This window comes from Carcharodon carcharias, chromosome 10 (assembly GCF_017639515.1).
Source record: "Carcharodon carcharias isolate sCarCar2 chromosome 10, sCarCar2.pri, whole genome shotgun sequence".
In the NCBI taxonomy this organism is placed as follows: Eukaryota; Metazoa; Chordata; class Chondrichthyes; order Lamniformes; family Lamnidae; genus Carcharodon; species Carcharodon carcharias.
In genome coordinates, this window is record NC_054476.1 from 78,982,122 (window position 1) to 79,002,702 (window position 20,581).

Sequence of the window (20,581 nt, forward strand, 5' to 3'; positions counted from 1 at the left end):
GTTTACATTTGGGGTGTAAGTAATCATCCTGAACTCCATTTTCTCATCCCTATCTCAAAATTTGCCTTGGCTACCTTGTTTCACAATTTGGCAACAAATGTAAGTGAACGGATGAACACACCCTGCACTTTCAGCAAAAACCAAACAACTCAGTCAGTAAAATTGTACCCTGAGACAGTAAACCCTAAAACAGTGTGGGAAAGGACACCATTTTGTTATTTCAAATTTACAAGCTATCCATTAGTAAAAGGAAACCGAAAACTTTTATCAAGTGGGTTCAGGCCTCTATATCACAACTCGGGTACCTCACAAGTGCATTAACCCAATATACTACTCAGGTCTTTATACCAAGCTTTGTGATTGCACCATTAACTGCCCTGTCACCAGGTAAAGCAGCAGATAGTGATATGGTTAGAAATCCCACATGGTCAACTGTCTGACTGGATTCAGGCAATCAAGCCCAGTTCTAAAGGTCATCAGTGAAATGAACTCTGTTTCTCTCGCTGCAGATGCAACCTGATCTGCTGAGTATTTCCAACACTTCCCGATTCTATTTTTGTTCTTTTAATCTGCGCTGATCTCCCTGCTGTAAAATTCACCACTCACAATAGTGCACCAGTGTTGCTTTTAGAAATTATACATTGGTGAGACCGCACGTGGAGTAATGCGTATAGTTTTGGTTTCTTATTTATGGAGGGGTATACTTGCATTGGAAGCATTTCAGAGAAGGCTCACTAAACTGATTCCTAGAATGAAAGGGTTGTCTTCAAGGTGGAGCAGGTTATGCCTATACTCATTGGAGCTTAGTGGAATTAGAGTGAACTTACTGAAACATATAAGATTCTGAGGGGGCTTGACAGGGTGGGTGTTAAGAAGATGTTTCTCTTTGTTGGGGAATCTAGAACTAGGGAACAGTTTAAAAATAAGGGGTCTCCCATTTAAGATAGAGATGAGGAGGAACTTATTCTCCCGGTGGGTCGCTAGTTGGTGGAATTTTCTTCCACAGAAAGCATCTAGGCAGGACCACTGAATATATTCAAGGCTGAGTTAGACGGATTTTTAATCTACAGGGAATTGAGGGTTATGGCAGGCAGACAGGAGAGTGGACTTAAGGCCGCAATCAGATTAGCCATGAACTTACTGAATGGTGGAGCAGATCCATTGAGCCCAATGGCCTACTCCTGCTCCTATTTCTAATGATCTTACATGCTCCTCCCCATTATCACTCAAACCACTGATAATGTGTCCTGACATTTATGCCTCTCACTGCCAAGCTGTGTTTAGATAATGAAAGCTCTTGTACCTATCTGTGCGCATAAAAAGGTGGAAAGACTAAATAGAATTTAATACTAACCTACTGGTGACATCCATGTTGGGTAGACAGATGGGTGATATATAGTCAGTGAATACAGTGGATTTCTTCAAATGCAATAATGCAATATCACGGTTAAGGTTTGTTTTCCAGTCATATTTGGGATGAACAATAATTTTGTCGAGTGCAAAGACTTTTTCTCTTCTGCTTTCATACCTGAAGGATAAAAGAATCAAGAACAACTGTTACTGGCACAAGAAAGGAACGGATGAATAACAAGGAGGGAAGAAGTGACAGGAAAGAGAAAATAAGCAAGGATAAAAGGAAACCACATAAGAAAGAAGGAAATGTTGGCAGAAAGGAAAGGAGATTAGGAAGTGAGGAGCAATTGACAAAAAAATTCCCCTTTATAATATACACGGTTCACCTTTCCACACATTTCTCCTCTTTGTGCTCTAAGCTCTGTGCTCCCACTGTGAAGTACGGTTTACAGAGCTGAGTCTGCGAGATCCAAATGTTTTAAAGTATCCCGCTACGCTGGTCTCAGCAGAGTTCTAGTTTCCATGTGAGTGATTAATCCCAGGCTACAGCGAATGCTCAAACAGACCAGGGCTGTTTGGCCAGTGCACTTTCGTGAACCACTGTACAGAGTGGTATGAGTGGCAGCCATTTTCTGTGGGTAAAATGGTGTAAAATTGTATTAATTTAGCAGTGAGGTGGGCTGCACTCAATCTGGACAGGTCCCACAGTTGAGTTTGTAGTCTCTGTATTTGTGTCCCAGGTTTACATCTGAAAATCGTCAGGCACATTAACAATATGTTAATATGGGGTCTAAAGCCTGTTAAGGACCCCTTCCCAAAATTGGGCTGCTCCAAACAAAGACAACACTAGCCTCCTACAGTCAAACAACTGGGTTTACATATGGCCTAATTAGCAACCTTAAAGGAACCACTAGTGCAACAAACATTGAATTTGTTTGCTGACAAGTGGCAAATAACATTCGTGCCACACGAGTGCCAGGCAATGGCCATCTCCAACAAGATAGGATCTAGCCATTGCCCCTTGACTTTCAATGACATTACCATCACTGAATCCCCCACTATCAACATCCTGGGGGTTCCCATTGACCAGAAACTGAATTGGACTAGCCATATAAATATTGTGGCTACAAGAGCAGGTCAGAGGCTGGGAATTCTGTGACAAGTAACTCACCTCCTTACTCCCCAAAGCCTGTCCACCATCTACAAGGCACGAGTCAGGAATGTGATGGAATACTCCCCACTTGCCTAGATGAGTACACCTCCCACAACACTGAAGGAGCTTGACACCATCCAGGACAAAGCAACCTGCTTGGCACCACATCCACAAACATACACTCCCTCCACCACTGACACATAGTAGCAGCAGTGTGTACCGTTTAGAAGATGCACTGCCGGAATTCACCAAGGCTCCTTAGACAGCACCTTCCAAACCCACGACCACTACCACCTAGAAGGACAGGGACAGCAGAAAGATGGGAACACCACCACCTGGAAGTTCCCCTCCAAGTCACTCAACATCCTGACTTGGAAATATATTGTTGTTCTTTCACTGCCACTGAGTCAAAATCCTGGAACTCCTTTCCTAACAGCACAGTGGGTGTACCTACACCACGTGGACTGCAGCGGTTCAAGAAGGCAGCTCAGCACCACCTTCTCAAGGGCAACTAGGGGTGGGAAATAATTGCTGGCCCAGCCAGTGATGCCCATATCCCATGAATGAATATGAAAAAAATGCCTCCAACAAAGAAAAATTTGAGAGAAAGTTGCTTCCTCCCACTTCCTACCCCTTCCACTTGTCTTCCCTTCCTGCCTCGCTGTTCCCATTAACCTTCTATCTCCTGATTACCTCCCTCCTTACAATCGCCCCGATCACAGCCACTTCCCCGCTATTACCTCCTTCTGCCAATGTGTCCCAGCTAGTAGCCTAAAATTGATGGCTATTTCGCCACTGAGTAATTGGTCAAAATTAAAATGAGGCCTGGGACCCAATTTCAATCAGGTCTTAGGCCTAGCTCATCTAAAAGATTGCTTCCTGTCCTCAGTACAGGCTGACACAGTACAATTTCTACCATATGATCTCATGACACCCAAACTGTTCAAATCTTATGTTACTATTGGGATTGGCTCTGAATGAACCAGTACAATTCCTGTGACTGGTTAAATTTGTGGAAGCAGGGCAGAGCAAGAAGATGCCGGTTTTCACTAATCCAAAACTACAGGCCAGGAGTGGCTAAGAAACCTGAATCTGAGTCCCATTTAATTGACACACACATTGGTTTCTGATCATCTGCGGATTAAGGGATGGAATTTAAAGAAGTGGTTTTGATTCTTTTCGCTTGGCCTCTTCCATTTTCCCTTATAGCCTATGATCAGAGCAAGAAGAAAGATTTGCTTTTTATAGAGCCATTCATAATCTCAGGACATCTCAAAGTACTTTACAGCCAATGAAGTACTTTTGAAGAGTAGGCACTGGTGTGACATAGAAAACACGTCAGCCCAATTTGCACACAGAAAGGTCCCACAAAGAGCAATGTGATAGTCATCAGAAAATTTGTTTTTGTGGTGCTGGTTGAGGGATAAATATTGATCAGGAAATTACATTCTTGCTCCCTTTCAAAATGGCACCAGGGTATCTTTTATGAGAACAAGTTTGAACTGGTATCTTTTTGACCTACCCAGTTCGATTATGCTTCCCAAGCCGGACAACGATATCTTTTTCCGTGAAATTCTTGTCCCATGGTGGATACAAGACACAATGCGCCGCGGTAAGAACCCACTCGTCACTCACTAGACTGCCGCCACATAGCAACATCTGTGGTCTTTTACGGTACAGCATCACTTGCCTGTTAAGGGAAAGAGAGAAATTTTTTTTAAAAAGGGTGAAATCCTGCTGGGAGATTATTACCTCAAATTGTTCATTTGGGAGAAAAGTATGTGAATCCAGAACAAGAGGCTGTAGTCTTAAAACCCAGGCCAACAGCAGTGCATTTACTTATTAGGCCAATTAAGTTGTAAAATTAGATCTTCTGAGCAATGAGAAGACTTTGGAACAAGAAGAAAGAAGTTGCATTTATATAGTGTCTTTCACATCCTCACGGCATCCCCACACATTTCATAGTGCTGAGAATGAGGATACATCAAGGTCCCATGTTTGCTTGCCGAGTTATCTGATCACTATGTTTCATCTGAGCATTTTGAGCTCACGTGGATAATAACAGCCAGGGTTCCCACTTCCAACTACTGTCCAGGGGCGCCCTACAGGACAGTACACACATGGGGCCATGACATGTGGACAGCAGTTGGATTGGATGTTTAGACTCTTTGGCTGGATTACACGTGGGGCGTGGCCACTTGGTAATATCCTGGGAGGACTCCAGTATAGTCAATGTTTTCAGAAGAATAAAAACTTTCAGCCGGTAATCTTGTTGAATCCTGTACTTTCACGAAACAACTCACTTTTTGGCCTTATACCAGGAGGGACACTACCAACTGTAGAGCTGTACTGCCGGTTGATCAATGCATTTGAGTGTCAACGAAGCTAGTTTGCCAATGCCTTTTGCAAACGTTCCCTCCTGTATAAGCTATTCAATGATCTACTATTTTAAACATAAATACGTAGGCAGGAAAGACTTTGCACATTACCATGGGGCACTCCCTATTTCAACTTCCTTGCCATGCACAATCCGCTCACGGATGGATTCCAACATTGACCTTTCTCCTTGATCTTCTTTGTTTTTGCGTTCGAACAATGCTCTCAGACCACATTCTAAAAACAATGAGAGCATGCTGAGTCCATCTGTGCTTAAAACTTCCATTTGCCTTTTGATAAAGCCACAATAATAAACGGTTGAATATCAGAGCATCCTGAGAGCAGGCTACGGGTATTCCATTACAACGTTGAGCTCTCCCTTGGGTCCACATGACCCTTTCAGACATGCAGAGCCTCAGTGCAGCCCTACATTTTTAATCCTGCTAGATGACTCTATTGCTAAGCAACGTAGAGTTGACAGGTGTAATGGTTAGGGTGGCCCCATTCTGATCTGCATACTGGCATAATAGGGACATGATGGAGTGGGGCAGTTGGGGGTTGGGAGGTATGGTGGTCAGCAGCTGAAAACTGGAGTATAAGGAGTGGTGTGGTGAGATATGAAGCACAATGGTGGGTGATGGTGAGATGTTGAACATATGGGGGAGAAAACAGCAGAGTAGGAAGAACTGGGAGGGAGGTCCAAAATTTAGTACTAAAACTATTAGGCCTCAAGAGAACTATGGACTGACTGTTTAATTATGTCAAAGATATGGTGAACTCTGATGGCTATTCTGAGACACTACTTATCTTTTTTGGTTTGATACCCAGGAAGCTGCCTCTGAGAGAATCTGTTTGTTGGTCAGTAAATTGCCTTTAAGGCATCAGAACCATTTAATGACAGACCATTCACAGATTGTGCCATTGTTTTCTGCTTGAAGGCTCCCCTGACATAATTCTGCTAAATTCTCAGTGGCATGTCTAAACTGCACTGTGGGAGCTGAAGACCATCAGTGTGACACCCACATACCGACACTGGAACACTCAGAGACTCCGCTACACTGTTTAATTTCATTCAGAAAGGCAGGTGAAAGGAGATGGCCCAGCTTTATTGAGGTAGGTGGAAAGGTTGCCTGGCAGGAGCTTCTCGGAAGCATTGTTAACAATCACCGGCTTGATGAGTAAATGTAATTATAACAACCCATGCGATAAACTTGTTCAGTGTATATTAATGACCCGCATTCCTCTTGAATATTTTCCTTTCACATCAGAACCTCCAGCGTCTCGAATCTTTTCTCCTGCAAAGATCTCTTGCCTTTTAAAGACTGATACAATCCTATTTCACCGATACCATCCACAAGGTAGCCTCTCCATTGGATGGAATTGGAGTGTATGACGACTTAGTGACTGGCACATCAGCATATCTTGCTACATTGGTGGTTCGACAAATATTGTTTCCCCCTAAATCAGCCACAGGGCTCTGCCATCTTCTTTTCATTTTACCTCCTTAGTGAGACACTGCTGCAAAGTAATGAAATGTGCAACTGAGGAAAATTATTTCAGAGGCCTTGAGGGAAGTATGGAATGCAAAGCTCCGGGAGCAATGCTTTAAGATTCTAGCAGTAAGTTTGATCTTGGCAGCATTACTGTAGCACGCAGCTCATTGTATATTGGGCTCTGCTTCTGCATGCAGTGGGGATCTGAAACCAGAAATTTATTGGTCACTTTGGTTTCTTCTATCTTTATTGCTGGTACAAATGATAGCTTTAAAAATTGAGTTAGCAGTGATCTGACATTCACTACCATTCCTCTATACTGGTGTCACATACCAGCTGGATACTGAGAGAATGGAAACCCTTATTCTTGATTCAGGATGCAGCATTGTTCATGGGAGGCCCAAAACAGCAATATAGACCAATGACCAGCCTCCCATTCTCTTGGAAAGTCAGCTGCCCTGTAGAACTGTGTCGTACTTTCATGGTGTTATTGTTGATCAGCTGTGGGCAGAAAACTGGCTGACACTCCACAGGTAGATTGGGAGGAGCACAGTGCATTAAACATGGGGGCCGCAGCTTGGAATACTAATTAGTGACAATACCACGAATGCCACCGCCTCCCCAAGTAATGCTGCATGGATCGTACCTGAATTGTCAACAAAAAAAAACAATTGTCTGACAACCTTCCTGCTAACCGAGTCACTGCCATGCTGTCACCCCCAGGCACTGTGCCGAGATTGGTAGATTGATGTGCTTGTGTGAGCCGACAATATACCTGGCATGGGCTACTTGATATTGTGTCCTTGCTGCTCCTTCCCTGCTAACTGAATGCAGTGCTGGTTCCAACTGTCCGAACAGCAAACAGACTGCCAATGGAAGGCTAATAATGAACTACATGACCCAAGGCTTGGGATATGGTAGGCTTTTCATCTAGCTACCCATGATGCTGGCAACCAAAAATCTAATTTTTCTTACATCATTCTGCCACTTTTGAATGATCTTCTTGTAAATCAGTTTCACTTGTAAGAGTTGTTCACACTATGCTGTGCAGAATGCTGATGCTGCTTGGCCAAGGCTCATTCACAGCACTCGGTCAACAACAGCCCATTGGGGGAGTCTGAACAAACATAATTTGACTGATTCTAATTATGCCTCATTTCCATTTTAATAACAACAAGAGGAACCCAGCTGAACTTACCACTCTCTCCTTTACCAAAAAATTTAGGACTGAAGGAAGTCTTGTATTCAGTCTGTGTTGTTCGACCAGCAAATGTGGTTTGGTCCTCCTCTGATGAGGCTTGGAATACATCCACAAGGTCGTCTAAACAGTGGAAAGAAACATTAATAAGTATGTACAATCTGTTTGATGTTCCCGGGTTGCCGACGTGCGGCAGAGAGAAACAAGGCCTGTCATTTACGGGTGGAGCAGACAATCACAAATTGGGCTTTATGATGGTGTGAGGCTGATTTTTGCGATTTTAAAAAATTCATCCACGGGATGTGGGCATTGCTGACTAGGCCAGCATTTATTACCTATGCCTAGTTGCCCTTGAGAAGGTGGTGGTGAGCTGCCTTCTTGAACCACTGCAGTCCATGTGGTGTAGGTAGACCCACAGTGCTGTTAGGAAGGGAGATCCAGGATTTTGACCCAGCGACAGTGAAGGAATGGTGATATATTTCCAAATCAGGATGGTGTGTGGTTTGGAGGGGAACTTGCAGGTAGTGGTGTTCCCATGTGTCTGCTGTCCTTGTCCTTCTGGGTGGTAGTGGTCGTGGGTTTGGAAGGTGCTGTCTAAGGAGCCTTGGTGAATTCCTGCAGTGCATCTTGTAGATGGTACACACTACTGCTACTGTGCATCGGTGGTGGAGGGAGTGAATGTTGGTGGATGTGGTGCCAATCAAGCAGACTGCTTTGTCCTAGATGGTCTCAAGCTTCTTGAGTGTTGTGGAAGCTGCACTCATCCAGGCAAATGGAGAGTATTCCATCACACTCCTGACTTGTGCCTTGTAGATGGTGGACAGGTTTTGGGGAGTCAGGAGGTGAGTTACTCGCCGCAGGATTCCTAGCTTCTGACCTGCTCTTGTAGCCACAGTATTTATATGGCTAGTCCAGTTCAGTTTCTAGTCAATGGCAACCCCCAAGGTGTTGATAGTGGGAGATTCAGTGACGGTAATGTCATTGAACAGCAAGGGGCAATGGTTGGATTCTCTCTTGTTGGCGATGGTCCTTGCCTGACACTTGTGTCACTTGCTCAATTCTCAGCCCAAGCCTGGATATTGTCCAGGTCTTGCTGCACTGGGACATGGACTGCTTCAGTTCTGAGGAGTCGCGAATGGTGCTGAACATTGTGCAATCATCAGCTAACATCCCCACTTCTGACCTTATGAAGGAAGGAAGGTCAGTGATGAAGCAGCTGGAGATAGTGGGCCATGGACACTATCCTGAGGAACTCCTGCAGTGATGTCCTGGAGCTGAGATTATTGACCTCCATCAACCACAATCATCTTCCTTTGTGCTAGGTATGACTCCAACCAGCGGAGAGTTTTCCCCCTGATTCCCATTGATTCCAGTTTTGCTAGGGCTCCTTGATGCCACATTCTGTCAAATGCTGCCTTGATATCAAGGGCAGTCACTCTCACCTCACCTCAAGAGTTCAGCACTTCTGTCCATGTTTGAACCAAGGCTGTAATGAGGTCAGGATCTGAGTGGCCCTGACAGAACCCAAACTCGGCATCAGTGAGCCGGTTACTGCTAAGCAAGTGCTTGATGGCCCCTTTCATTACTTTACTCAAGATCGTGAGTAGACTGATGGGGTGATAATTGGCCAGGTTGGATTTGTCCTGCTTTTGGTATACAGGACATACCTGAGCAATTTTCCACATAGCCGGGTAGATGCCAGTGTTTTAGCTGTACTGGAACAGCTTGGCTGGGGGTGCGGCAAATTCTGGAGCACAATTCTTCAGTACTATTGCCGGAATATTGTCAGGGCCCATAGCCTTTGCAGTATCCAGTGCCTTCAGCCATTTCTTGAAATCACATGGAGTGAATCAAATTGGCTGAAGACTGGCATCTGTGATGCTGGGGTCCCCTGGAGCAGGCTGAGATGGATCACCCACTCAGTACTTTTGGATGAAGATTGTATCCCCCGATAGTTTCTACTGCTGCCCACCATGATATCTGCTGCAAACAGGAGCTGACAATTCTGTCCTATGTTTCACAATACCTCAGAGGCTGTGATGGAAGTCTTGTGGTGCAGTGGGTAATAACCCTCCCTCTGAAAGAGAGAGGGGGTGTTGCTAACCACTGGGGACTCACTGCCCACACCCTTCTCCTGTGCTAGGAAAATTGGGGGTGCCATGAATGGGGCAGGAATTGTGGAATTAGGTCCTGTCCACCACCTATAAAGGTCTGTGGAGTCTCAGTGAAAATCCAGCCCAACGTTTCAGGTCGATGTTCTATCATCTCTCTGTGGGAATTTGTGTTCTGGGTACATCAGAGAAAAGGCAGCTGGAAATTGGGATGCTGGTAGAATGAGCAAAGGTGTCCCAGAGGGAACCAGCCCTCAGAAAGCTGCGGGGGACTAGAAGCTGTATTTCGTAGTTGGATCATCTTCAGCTGCTTCACGAGTCCTCCCAAGCAGGCTGCACAGCACATTAACTTCCTCCTTGCAACTGGATTTATCTGTTGTTTCTTATGCCCCTCTTGTCTTATTAAAATGCTTCCATATCCTAACAGCGCTGTGGGTGTGCCTACACCAGATGGACTTCAACAGATCAAGAAGCTAGCTCAGCACCACTTTCTCAAAAGGGGGTGAACGACAAAAGCTGGCCTTTCCAGCGATGCTCACATCTCTTAAAATAATTTAAACAAAGGTTTTTGGTTCTTGTTGTTTTACCAATATACATGCTTAATGACCTGCTGCGTATTTCACTTTCTCTTAATCCATAGTCTCACCAAAACCTTGATAACGTTAAACCCTTGTCTGTTATTTCTATGCTGGCAATCTAAACCAAATTGTCTTCATACAAGGTATGTTGTCCTTTTGCGTTCTCTGTAAACATTCTACTATTATTTCATGCAATTCTCAATCCCCTGCTGATTAATTCCTGTGAAACGACTCCATTACCATTGTATTGTGCAACTACTATGCTGATACAAAGTGACTTACATAGATGATATTCTTCCTTCAGCTAGCAACTCCCATGATATCAAAAGCTGAGTGCAGTGTTCCCTGTGCCATGGCTGTAATTGGCTCCTTGATGACACAGCCACCGACTCTCGATGTGGTACTAGCTGTTTTTCCACATGTGACATACACATTATACAACATTGACAGGACCTTTGTGGTGACTGGAAACTGTACTAGCAGTACAGTTCTTCTGGTAGCTTACCGCAGTAATTGAGTTTACAGTAATCCATTTCCATTTCAGGGTCACTGATGAAACACCAGGCACCATCTTCATCTTCATCTGGATTCCTGCAGTAGTTTCTTTCTAGGTTAGCTGATATCATTTCCTCTTTGGTAAAATTGAGCTTGTGAGCGTATTGTGAGTTCCAATCCTGGCAATGCTTTCCTGTTCGAGTTACATTCAGAGTTCCTCTGTAGCCTACTCCTTGATTTGGGATACAAGGATCAACTGAGACTGGCTTTGGCGGTTTTGTCGGCAATGGTGGCAATTCTTCACCTAAAGAAGCAAAAAAATCTGTAAGATCTGGCTAAACATCCCTTAATTTTCACATGGGAAATGGCCTGTCATTGTGAGGCACATTTATTGTACTGTGCACAAAAGCCCAAGCTAAGAGCTGGATTTGCCTAACAGGCTTGTGCCTGTGCATCTTCAGTTGACCATTTCAGTGTTCCAGTCAGAAAGGCGAGCCAGGGCTCTCCAGGGAATGAGGGAAAATTGGAGAGGAGTCACCTGGGCAGCCTAAGCACAACATTAGCATGAGCTTGGGATACCTCACTGCTTGTCCTCTGATATGTGTTACACGGACAGCTAAAAGGAGATTCAACATGCAGAAAATGCTGATGATGTCCCCTTGAATCTACAGCATTATTTGTCATGGAGTCACGCAGCCTTGGAAGATCCTGGGTCTGTCCCATGCTAGTTGATACTGCAGCAATACTGCAGGATACTGCAGCATCTCTGGGATAAGAATGGGGAAGAGGGAGCAAGTCATCAAAGGCCTCTGCACCTGATTGCCTTCCAGCAGCCCCTTTTTTTGTGCAGTGTGGATGGTTGCTTAAGCAGAGATTTGGATTTGATTGTGATGCCCTCCTCCCACCCCCAGAATGGTTCAGTAGCTCGCTGCTTCGGCATGAGAATTGTCACTTGGACAAGTTACAGGATGGTTGCCAGCCAGAGCAATGCCTTCAGGATAGAATAAAAAATCTAAAGGAATTTCCAAATTAAAGGAAGACACGGTAAGTGAGAAAATATTATTAGAACCAGCAGAAATGCCAATGGTCACAGTAGAGTCTCTGTGCTATTTATAAAATGCTTTGATGCCTGTCAGACCTACGCTCATCTTCTGCGTAACTCCCTTGAATCCCAGAAATTGTGTTACTGCTCCTCCCGCAGCACTGAAATGGCCCAAACCATCTGAGCTAACACCACAACATTCACAGAATATGCAGCCATTAAACAACTGGTGCTTGAATCTGGAAGAAAAATAAGCAGCAAAAATGTTTTAAAACATGAGACCCACCACAACGCGGAATGTAACATGCTTCTGTTTGGACTGCTGGGTCTTTCGTGTAACACCACGGCCCCATATGACTGTCACTTGGATTTCGGCAATAGTTATCAGTAAGGTCAGATTGGTTGTGTGATTCTGGATTATATCTGAATGTATAAACATAAGTGTCAATTAGCAGCCTGAAAAAATAGAATTCATTTGATATAAAAATAGAAAATGCAGGAAATACTCAACGGGTCAGGCAGTACCTGTAGAGGGCAAGGCAGAGTTAATGGGCTGAATTTTACCAGCTCCCTTGGGACAGGCTAGAGGGCAGGGAGGAGGTGGCCATGGACTGTAAAATGAAGAGAGAAGGCGGTGAGGTGGGGGTGGGGTGGTCAACTGTCCATTGCCATCTCTCTGCCATGCCACCTTGCCCTGGTAGGGAAACATGCAGAGGCCAAGTGAATCACTTAAGTGGCTAATTAAGGGCTTCTTCCCACCATCACTGGCATTTTACAGGTTGCAGGTACCGCATGGGGAGACCACTAGGTGAACCCTGTGGCTTCCCAAGGGTTTGTGGTGGAGGGGGCCCTCGTATACAGGCCTTCTTTCAACAATGGCAGTTATCTGGTTAAGATGCGCGTGTCATTCCATTGCGCTCTTTTCCTCCAGGTGCAGTCCCAGTAGTGGCCACTCTGCCCTGGTGGCACTGATGGGCTGTCAGCCCTTTGATTGGCTGGCAGATCCTGGGCATGGGCAGCCATTATTATTAGGGATGGCAGTTCCAGCGGCAGCCAATTAGCTGGCTGCCTCTGATGAGATGCGGCCCTGGGTCCCGCAGGTCACTGAATGGTGTCACTTCAGAACTCTAGTATCACTTCAGAACTCTAGTTGAGAACAAATCAACATTTATACACGCTTATCATAGCTTCCTTGCTTTTGTACTCTATGGCACTATTCAGCACTACTCTTTGTTTCCTATCATGCATCCATGTATGTATCCATGCTGCTATAGTCCCTTTTATTCCATGACTCTGACTTTGCTAACAAGACTGTTATGTGGCACTTTATCAAATGCCTTTTGGAAGTCCATTTACACTGCATTACCCTAATCAAACCTCTCTTACCTCTTCAAAAACCTCAGGCAAGCTAATTAAACGCAATTTGTCCTTAACAAATCCACATTTGTCCAAGTGACTGTTAATTTTGTCCCAAATTATAATTTTTAAAAACTTTCCCACCACCAAGGTTAAACTGTTCCTCACTTTCATTCATCGTTGGCAAATTTTTGTCAAAGTGAGGTTTTTTTTTAATAGATTGATTGTAATAATCATGTTTGAAATATGGTCACAGTGAAAAATCTACCACGCATGACCAATTGATAGCCCTTCCTCACACTAAAATAAACTCTCAGGATGTGTGTGTTTCTGGTGATGGTGACATTTATCACCCATTCCTCGTTATCCTGAGACGGTGGTGGGGATCCCTCTTCTTGAACTGCTGTATGTTATGAGGTGGCAGATGATGTGTGCTAGGCGTATCAAATCCATGCGTGAAACTTGATCACATGGTCAGAACTGTTTTGCAATTTGTATTTTTTTTCGAGATGCTTGCCCTGAATTCAGAAGTAATAAGACTACCAGGACTTCAGAAGTTTTTAGAAAACTAAATTAAACATTTAACAAAAGATAAGATTTCAAGTGTATACATAGGTCTAAAAATGACTACTACAATAACTCTTAAAACCCATTATTTAATCTGGCTCCCTGATACACCTCCATTAAGGCAACAGTAAAAACAAATAGATTTAAACAGGCAAAGCAACACAATACCCTGGACAGTGAGTTTCAAAGTGAGCTTTCTCAGCTTTGGTTCTTGTAGGCAGCAACTTGATGAACAGAATCTGGAGGCTTTTCATATTTATGTTAGATCTTAGAATTCCTTTTCCCCTTACACATAGCCTCATCTCCCATATACATGTTTCTCCCTTATAATGCAAATTCCATCGTTCCGATATGTCTTTGCAACTTTATTTTTATCATAATATAAATCTTTCATAGTACTAGTTTTATCAGTAACCTTTGGGAAAAATAAACACATTGTTTGGCTTAGCTTCTTCTGGCTAACTGTAACATTTTACCATCTCTTTAAAATTCAAACTACTCAAATTTATCTAAAAATGCAATTTTCCATACTCCTCACATTTTAAATCTTCAGCCATGTTTATGTATTTAACATTTCAAACCCAGCTTCTTGTTGATAACTCAAAACCTCCAGACCAGCTGTCTCCAATTCAAATAAATCTCCCACATACACACAGATAAACTAACCCAAACCCCACTATTAACCCACTTTTACAATAAATTACAATAATATTATGAAAATTATATTTTCATGACGTGTAGTTGTAGACATTTTATATAAACTAACAGGTTCACTAGGCCACGAGAGCAGTTAAGAGTCAATCATATTGGTGTGGGATTGGAATCACATATCAGATTTCCTTCGCTAAAGGACTTTAGTGAACCAATTGGGTTTTGATGACAATCTAACAGTTTAATGGCCACTTTTTATTGATATCTCCTTTCCATATTTACAGATATTGTAAATTGTGAATTAAAAGTCTTAAACAGCCATGATGGAATGGAATCGGAAAGAAACTTCAATTATTGCTGAATTACTTGATGAAAACCACCTCAGTCACTTACATTGGTCTGTGTGGATAGTTGCTCGACCAGTACTGACATTCCCTTCCAGACAATGTCATTGAAATATTGCCCTTGTAACTGGAGCCAATTCCTTGATAGCATTTTCCTGAACAAGAAACAAAGAATTTGAATTCCATCACACTTTTATTTCTTACTAATGGAGTCAATAGTAATTTGAACATTTGACTGTTGTCCTGGTGACTTGAGGTTCCAAGAGTTCAGCTTAGGAATGGGGTATTGTGGAGAGGCCGGGGAGCAGAACCAGAGCTCATGCTGATCCACATGAATTTTGTTGTGCATTACCAGAATCTTCGGCCGGGCTTTTCAAGAACAAATCACTTTAAGGCTCATGAAGTTAAAAATTCAATTTAGAAACACTTGTGCTCACTACCCTATGACCTATAACCTATTGCTGGCTTTGGGTTCTTAAGACAACTGGAATCAGTGCTGATCCCTCTTTTGTCTTTGTTCTCCAGAAAGAGAAGCCAAGAAAAGGTTTTATTCGGAACTGGTTTTCCCAGGATCCATAGAGGAAGGAAAGGCCATTATTAAAGTCAAGCTATGTAATAGAGTTATTGATGTTTCAATAACTGCTTGCAGTGACAAGGCTGAAGTTGGGAACACAAAAACAGAACATTCTGGAACACTCAGGAGTGCTGAATAGTTGTTTGGACTGGAGGGAGGAGTTGGGTTCCCCAGGGATCGGTACTAAAACTACAGCTTTTCTTGATATACGTTAATGACCTAGACTTGGGTGTGCTGAGCGCAATTTTAAGTTTGCAGATGACACAAAACTTAAAAGTAATGTGAACTGTGAGGAAGATATTGATAGACTTCAAGGGGATATAGACAGGCTGGTGGAATGGGCAGACACATGGCAGATGAAATTTAATACAGAGAAGTGTGAAGTGAAGTCTTGACAGAAGGAATGAGGTGGGGCAATATAAAATAAAGAATACAACTCTAAAAAGGGTGCAGGAACAGAAGAATGGGGACAGATGTGCACAAATCATTGAAAGTGGCGCAGCAGGTTGAGAAAGTGGAATAAAGCATATTGGTTTTATAAACACAGGCATAGTACAAAAGCAAGAAAGTTATGATGAAGTGTTATAAGATGCTGGTTTGACCTCAACTGGAGTATTGTATCCAATTCTTGACACCACATTTTAGGAAGGATGTTAAGGCTTTAGAGAGGGTGCGTAAAAGATTCATGAGACTGTTCCCTGTGATAAGGATTTTCAGTTACATGGATAGATTGGAGAAGTTGGGGCTTCTCTGGAGAAGAGAAGGATCAGAGGACATTCAATCGAAGTGTTCAAAATCATGAGGAGTCTGGATAGAATAAACAGTGAGAAACTATTCCTGTTGGCAGAAGGGTTGAGAACCAGAGGACACTGGTTTAAGGTGATTGGAAAAAATGCAAGCGCAATATGATGAACATTTTTTAAAGCAGCAAGTGAGTAGAATCTGGAATGCACTGCCTGAGAGTGTGCTGGAGGCAAATTCAATTATGGCTTTCGAAAGGGAATTGGGTAAACACCTGGAGAGAAAAAAATTGCCGGGCTAATGAAAAGGGCGGAGGTGTGGGACCAGCTCTTGCAGAGAGCCAGTATGGGCACAATGGGCTGAATGGCTTCTTTCTGTGTTGTAACACTTCAATGATTCTACATGAAAGTAGCTCTGGCAGCGTCTGTGAACAGAGAAACAAAATTAACATTCAGGTCAGTGGTCTTTCATCAGAACTGGAAAATGTTGCGGATGTGCAACTTACTGCTCAGTCCCTTTGTTCCCAAGTTTCAGATTTCCTTCAATGCTGTTCAGATATAACGTCTTTAAATTCTTATGAATTGTCATTAACCTGAAGCATTAGCACCATTGCTCTGTTCACAGGTACTGCTGAATGTTTCTAGCAGTTTCTATTTTCAAATTTCAGATTTCCAGCATTATAGTATTCTGCTTTTGTATAAAGTATGTTTGCATAGCTATTAAATAGTTACAATCAGTACATCCCAAAGGAAGTTGGCGTTGACGTGTCTCAAAATGTTTGAATTAGGAGGGTGAATGTTGGTGGCAGGAGAATCATAATCTTCCTAAGCCTATTAATTTATTGAGATGGATTGGCATCTGTTGATAACATTTGGTGTAGTTCAAGTTTGAGCACTGTGATGACAAATAGAACTCGGCCCTGTGTTAAGCGGTGTTAAATGAGTGAGAAGGCTACTCTCACAGTCCAGTTTCTATGGGCAAAATTAATTGCTCTAAGCCCTTACCATGCAGGCAATATTTCAGGTATTTTGGAGGGGAATCGCCCATTCTCTCACCAACACAAGCTGAAAACAGAGCATACAATAATATTAAACAAAATTATTTGATGTGCTAGTGTAAACATCAGAGTAGGAGAAGAATAGAAAAGGCAAGGATCACTCAGGTCATCTGGATTAAGAATCTAGAGAACGCAAGTTCAATCTCCACCATAGAGTTTGAGAAGTTGAATTTAAAATAGTTATTTGGTAGTGTAGAACTTGAGTATTACTCAAAAATAGAGACATGCTGTTGAAACTTTTCGTCTTGTATTCATCAGGATAGATTCGCAAGAGCACCAGTTCTCGGAGGGAACAACTATTTATACTGCATGAGAAGAGAATGCTGATTGGTTCACAATTAGACTCTAATTGGTAGAGGCATTGCCATGGAGGATGCACCAGGGAACAGGTAACTGCCAAGCTTTTGTTTAAATTCAAACCAGGCAGGTTGTCTCTGATTGGTCAGGGCAGTGCCATGGAGAATGAACCACACCGACATGGTTGACTCTTAACTGCCCTCTGAAGCTGCCTATCAAACTACTCAGTTGTATCAAACTGCGAGTAAGTAGAACAAGGGACACTCCCTACGTAACAGCATTGTGGGAGCACCTTCGTCACACAGACTTCAGAGGTTCAAGAAGGTGGTCAACTATGAATTTTTCAGGGCAACTAGGGTTGGGCAATAAACACCAGCCTTACCAGTGATCTCCATTATTACATTAAAAAAACATAATGGGTGGAATTTTGCAGCCCCAAAGTGGCGGGGGTGGGGTCGTAAAATGTGCTGTTCAAATGCCCATTGACTTCGGCAGGACCATAAAATCCTGTTGTTGTATTATGTTTCATGGCCTATTATGTCTCATGGTCAGAAATCCATAGTATTCAGCTTAAACTGTCTAAAGACAAAACCAGTGGATACATATTTCGTATCACAGAAACCCGGAGGCACATCTTCAGAAGCCTGACAGCAGGCCAGCTACCCTCTTTTTTGGGTAGGTTGCAGAGGTGGCGGTGGGGGTGGGTGTGGAGGGTAGGGGAGGAATACAGAACAGATTTTGTGATACAGAAAGACAAAGCGAAGAGACAAGAAAATAACATGCAAAATGCAGGAGACTGTAAAACATTTCTTACCATCATAGATGTCCCAAAATTGCAACTGAGGAAGAGAAGAAAATTATTAGTAGACAGCATGCTGTAAAAGAGAATGCTGAGAAGACCTGTTTTTTAAAAAGTATTATTTCTTTTTAAGTTAACTTTATTCCTCTACTTCTTTAGGTTACCTGATCCTATTCACTATTCTTCGGCTAAAAGGGAGAACTGACCCATGAGCCTTTCTCAATATAACTGGCTTGAAATTTTCCCTCATTTGGGCAAGATGAGGAATTTTCAGGTCAAGAAGGACAATGCATGAATCCGAACCTTCCTGCTCAGTAGCACCTAGACACCATGCCACTGGGCAAAATAAACAATTTAAAACACTCTTTTGCACTTTTGCTTACCAAAGAAACTGATATTAACCAAAGTTGTCCTTTTATCAAATGTCTCAATGAATCAAAGTACTGAACCTCCATGATAAATAACAATATAATGTAGCTTCACACCTAATGGTCTCTCACTTGGAGCTCCTGATCCCAGGCCTGCTACCGCTGTGCAGAGATCTGAAATTTCCAATGGGTGGCGGCGGGGGGAGTCACTGAACCTTGTCATCACCACTCCTAGCAGCATTGTCAGAGCCCAGGGATACAACTGCCAGCCAGGGACTGGGAGAGGGCAAGGCAGATGGTGGGCCCAGGGTCTGAGGGTGCTCAGGCTCCATGTTGTAAACAGTTTCTCATTGTCCACACTGAGCAGCCAGAGCTGCAGACCTGAAAGACCGGTTTAAAAAATGGATCTGTCAGGCTGAGAGTTGCGATATTTTTTAAGCCTATTTGTCAGTGTCAGGTCAATTTCACTAGCTGCTACTGCTGCTGCTACTTCCGATTTCTGTTTTAGAAAAGGCCACCAGGAAACCACAAACCTTTCCTAAGGTGAGAAGCAGCAGCAGCAACTGAGAGTGTTCCTGCTCAAAAACTTCTTATTTTATAACCAATCGGATGCTGTGTGTGGCGGGCTGGCTGTGAAGGGAATGTTGGAGAGGGCGTTGGAGAGGAAGGTTGGAGGGGTTTTGGGAAAGGTTGGAGACAATGTTGGGGGGAAAGGTTGGATGGAAGGTTGGGGGAAAGGAGGGAGGGGATGGTTGGGAGGGAAGGTTTGAGAGGGGATTGGGAGGGGAAGTTTGGGGGGTGTTGGTTGGAGGGAAGTTAGGGGGCATTGTGGGGAAGGTTGGAGGAGGGAGGGAGGGGGGTTGGGGAGATTTAGAGCATTTGGGGGAAGGTTGGAGGGGGTGTTGGTAAGGAAAGTTGTGAGGGGCATTAGAGGAATTGTGGGGGAGTTTGGAAGGGGATTGAGGGAAGAGGTTGTTGCGGGGGTTGGGGTAAAGTTGGAACGAGGTTGGGGGAAGGTTTGAGGGGCAGTTGTGAGGGGATGTTGGGGGGCAGCTTGGAGTAAGGGGTTGGGGAAGGTTAGAGAGGAAGTTAGAGCTTAGTTGGGGTGTTGGGGGGAGTTTGGAGTGGGGAAGCTAGCTACAAATTTGAATTCATTTTGTAAATGCAGTTCGTAGTGAATCAGTAACTTGTTTCATCCAGCACATGATTAACTTCAATTTAGTCCTTTTGTCTACTTACCTATTACCCAACTTTATCTTGGTGCTTTTGAGGGATTGAAATATTGTGATAAAGTTCTATTGCACAGCAGATATTGAAAATATATTGTAATGAGAGGCAGAAATCAGCAGAGCTTTCAATTCAGATACAATTGTGAACCATTCAGTCTTTAGTCTCTGGCCTCTTAAAAGTTCTGTTGCATAGGCAAACGTGAGAGCCCAGAAACAGGAGAAGCACCAGGGCCCAAGATTTCACCCCCTGACCTTGCTGCCAACCACTCTGTTGGCACAAGGTGGATTTAAAAGTAGGTACAGCAAAGGAAATCTAAAATAACTAATAAATAACTGAAGAAACATGGTTTGCGGCAAATGTTGCTGCTCCCTTAACAATATCTCTCCCCTGTCTGTTTTTGTTGCCTTTTGGACCACCTCTTGTTTGAGTGTTGACATCATGTTGGGCTAGAGTTTGACAGGTGATGGGCGCCTTTCTCCTACCTCACCAAACGGAACATCTTTGAGTTTGGGGGAGGTGATGGCATAGTGGTATTGTCACTGGACAGATAATCTAGGGTAATGCTCTGGGCACCTGGGTTTGAATCATGGTAGTTAGTAGAATTTGAATTCAATTAAAAAAAAACCTCGGTTTAAAAGCCTGATGCCCATGAAACCATTGCTGATTGTTGTAAAAGCCCATCTGGTTCATTAAAGTCCTTTAGGGAAGGAAATCTGCTATCCTTACCTGGTCTGGCCTACATGTGACTCTAGACCCACAGCAATGTGGTTTCCTTTTAAATGCCCTCTAAACAAGGGC

At 43.4% G+C, this 20,581-nt stretch overlaps 1 protein-coding gene across 1 annotated transcript in view; it reads right to left on the reverse strand.

The window, feature by feature from the left end:
* Positions 1 to 20,581, reverse strand: part of f2 (coagulation factor II (thrombin)) — a 51,529-nt gene that overhangs the window by 15,856 nt on the left and 15,092 nt on the right. Inside the window, exons 3-11 of the mRNA XM_041196661.1 lie at positions 18,201 to 18,225; positions 17,037 to 17,096; positions 14,767 to 14,872; positions 12,086 to 12,222; positions 10,768 to 11,061; positions 7,574 to 7,696; positions 4,996 to 5,119; positions 4,029 to 4,196; positions 1,355 to 1,528 (exon numbers count right to left, since the gene is read on the reverse strand). Coding sequence (XP_041052595.1) covers positions 1,355 to 1,528; positions 4,029 to 4,196; positions 4,996 to 5,119; positions 7,574 to 7,696; positions 10,768 to 11,061; positions 12,086 to 12,222; positions 14,767 to 14,872; positions 17,037 to 17,096; positions 18,201 to 18,225 — 1,211 coding nt within the window. The remainder of the gene's footprint in view (positions 1 to 1,354; positions 1,529 to 4,028; positions 4,197 to 4,995; positions 5,120 to 7,573; positions 7,697 to 10,767; positions 11,062 to 12,085; positions 12,223 to 14,766; positions 14,873 to 17,036; positions 17,097 to 18,200; positions 18,226 to 20,581) is intronic.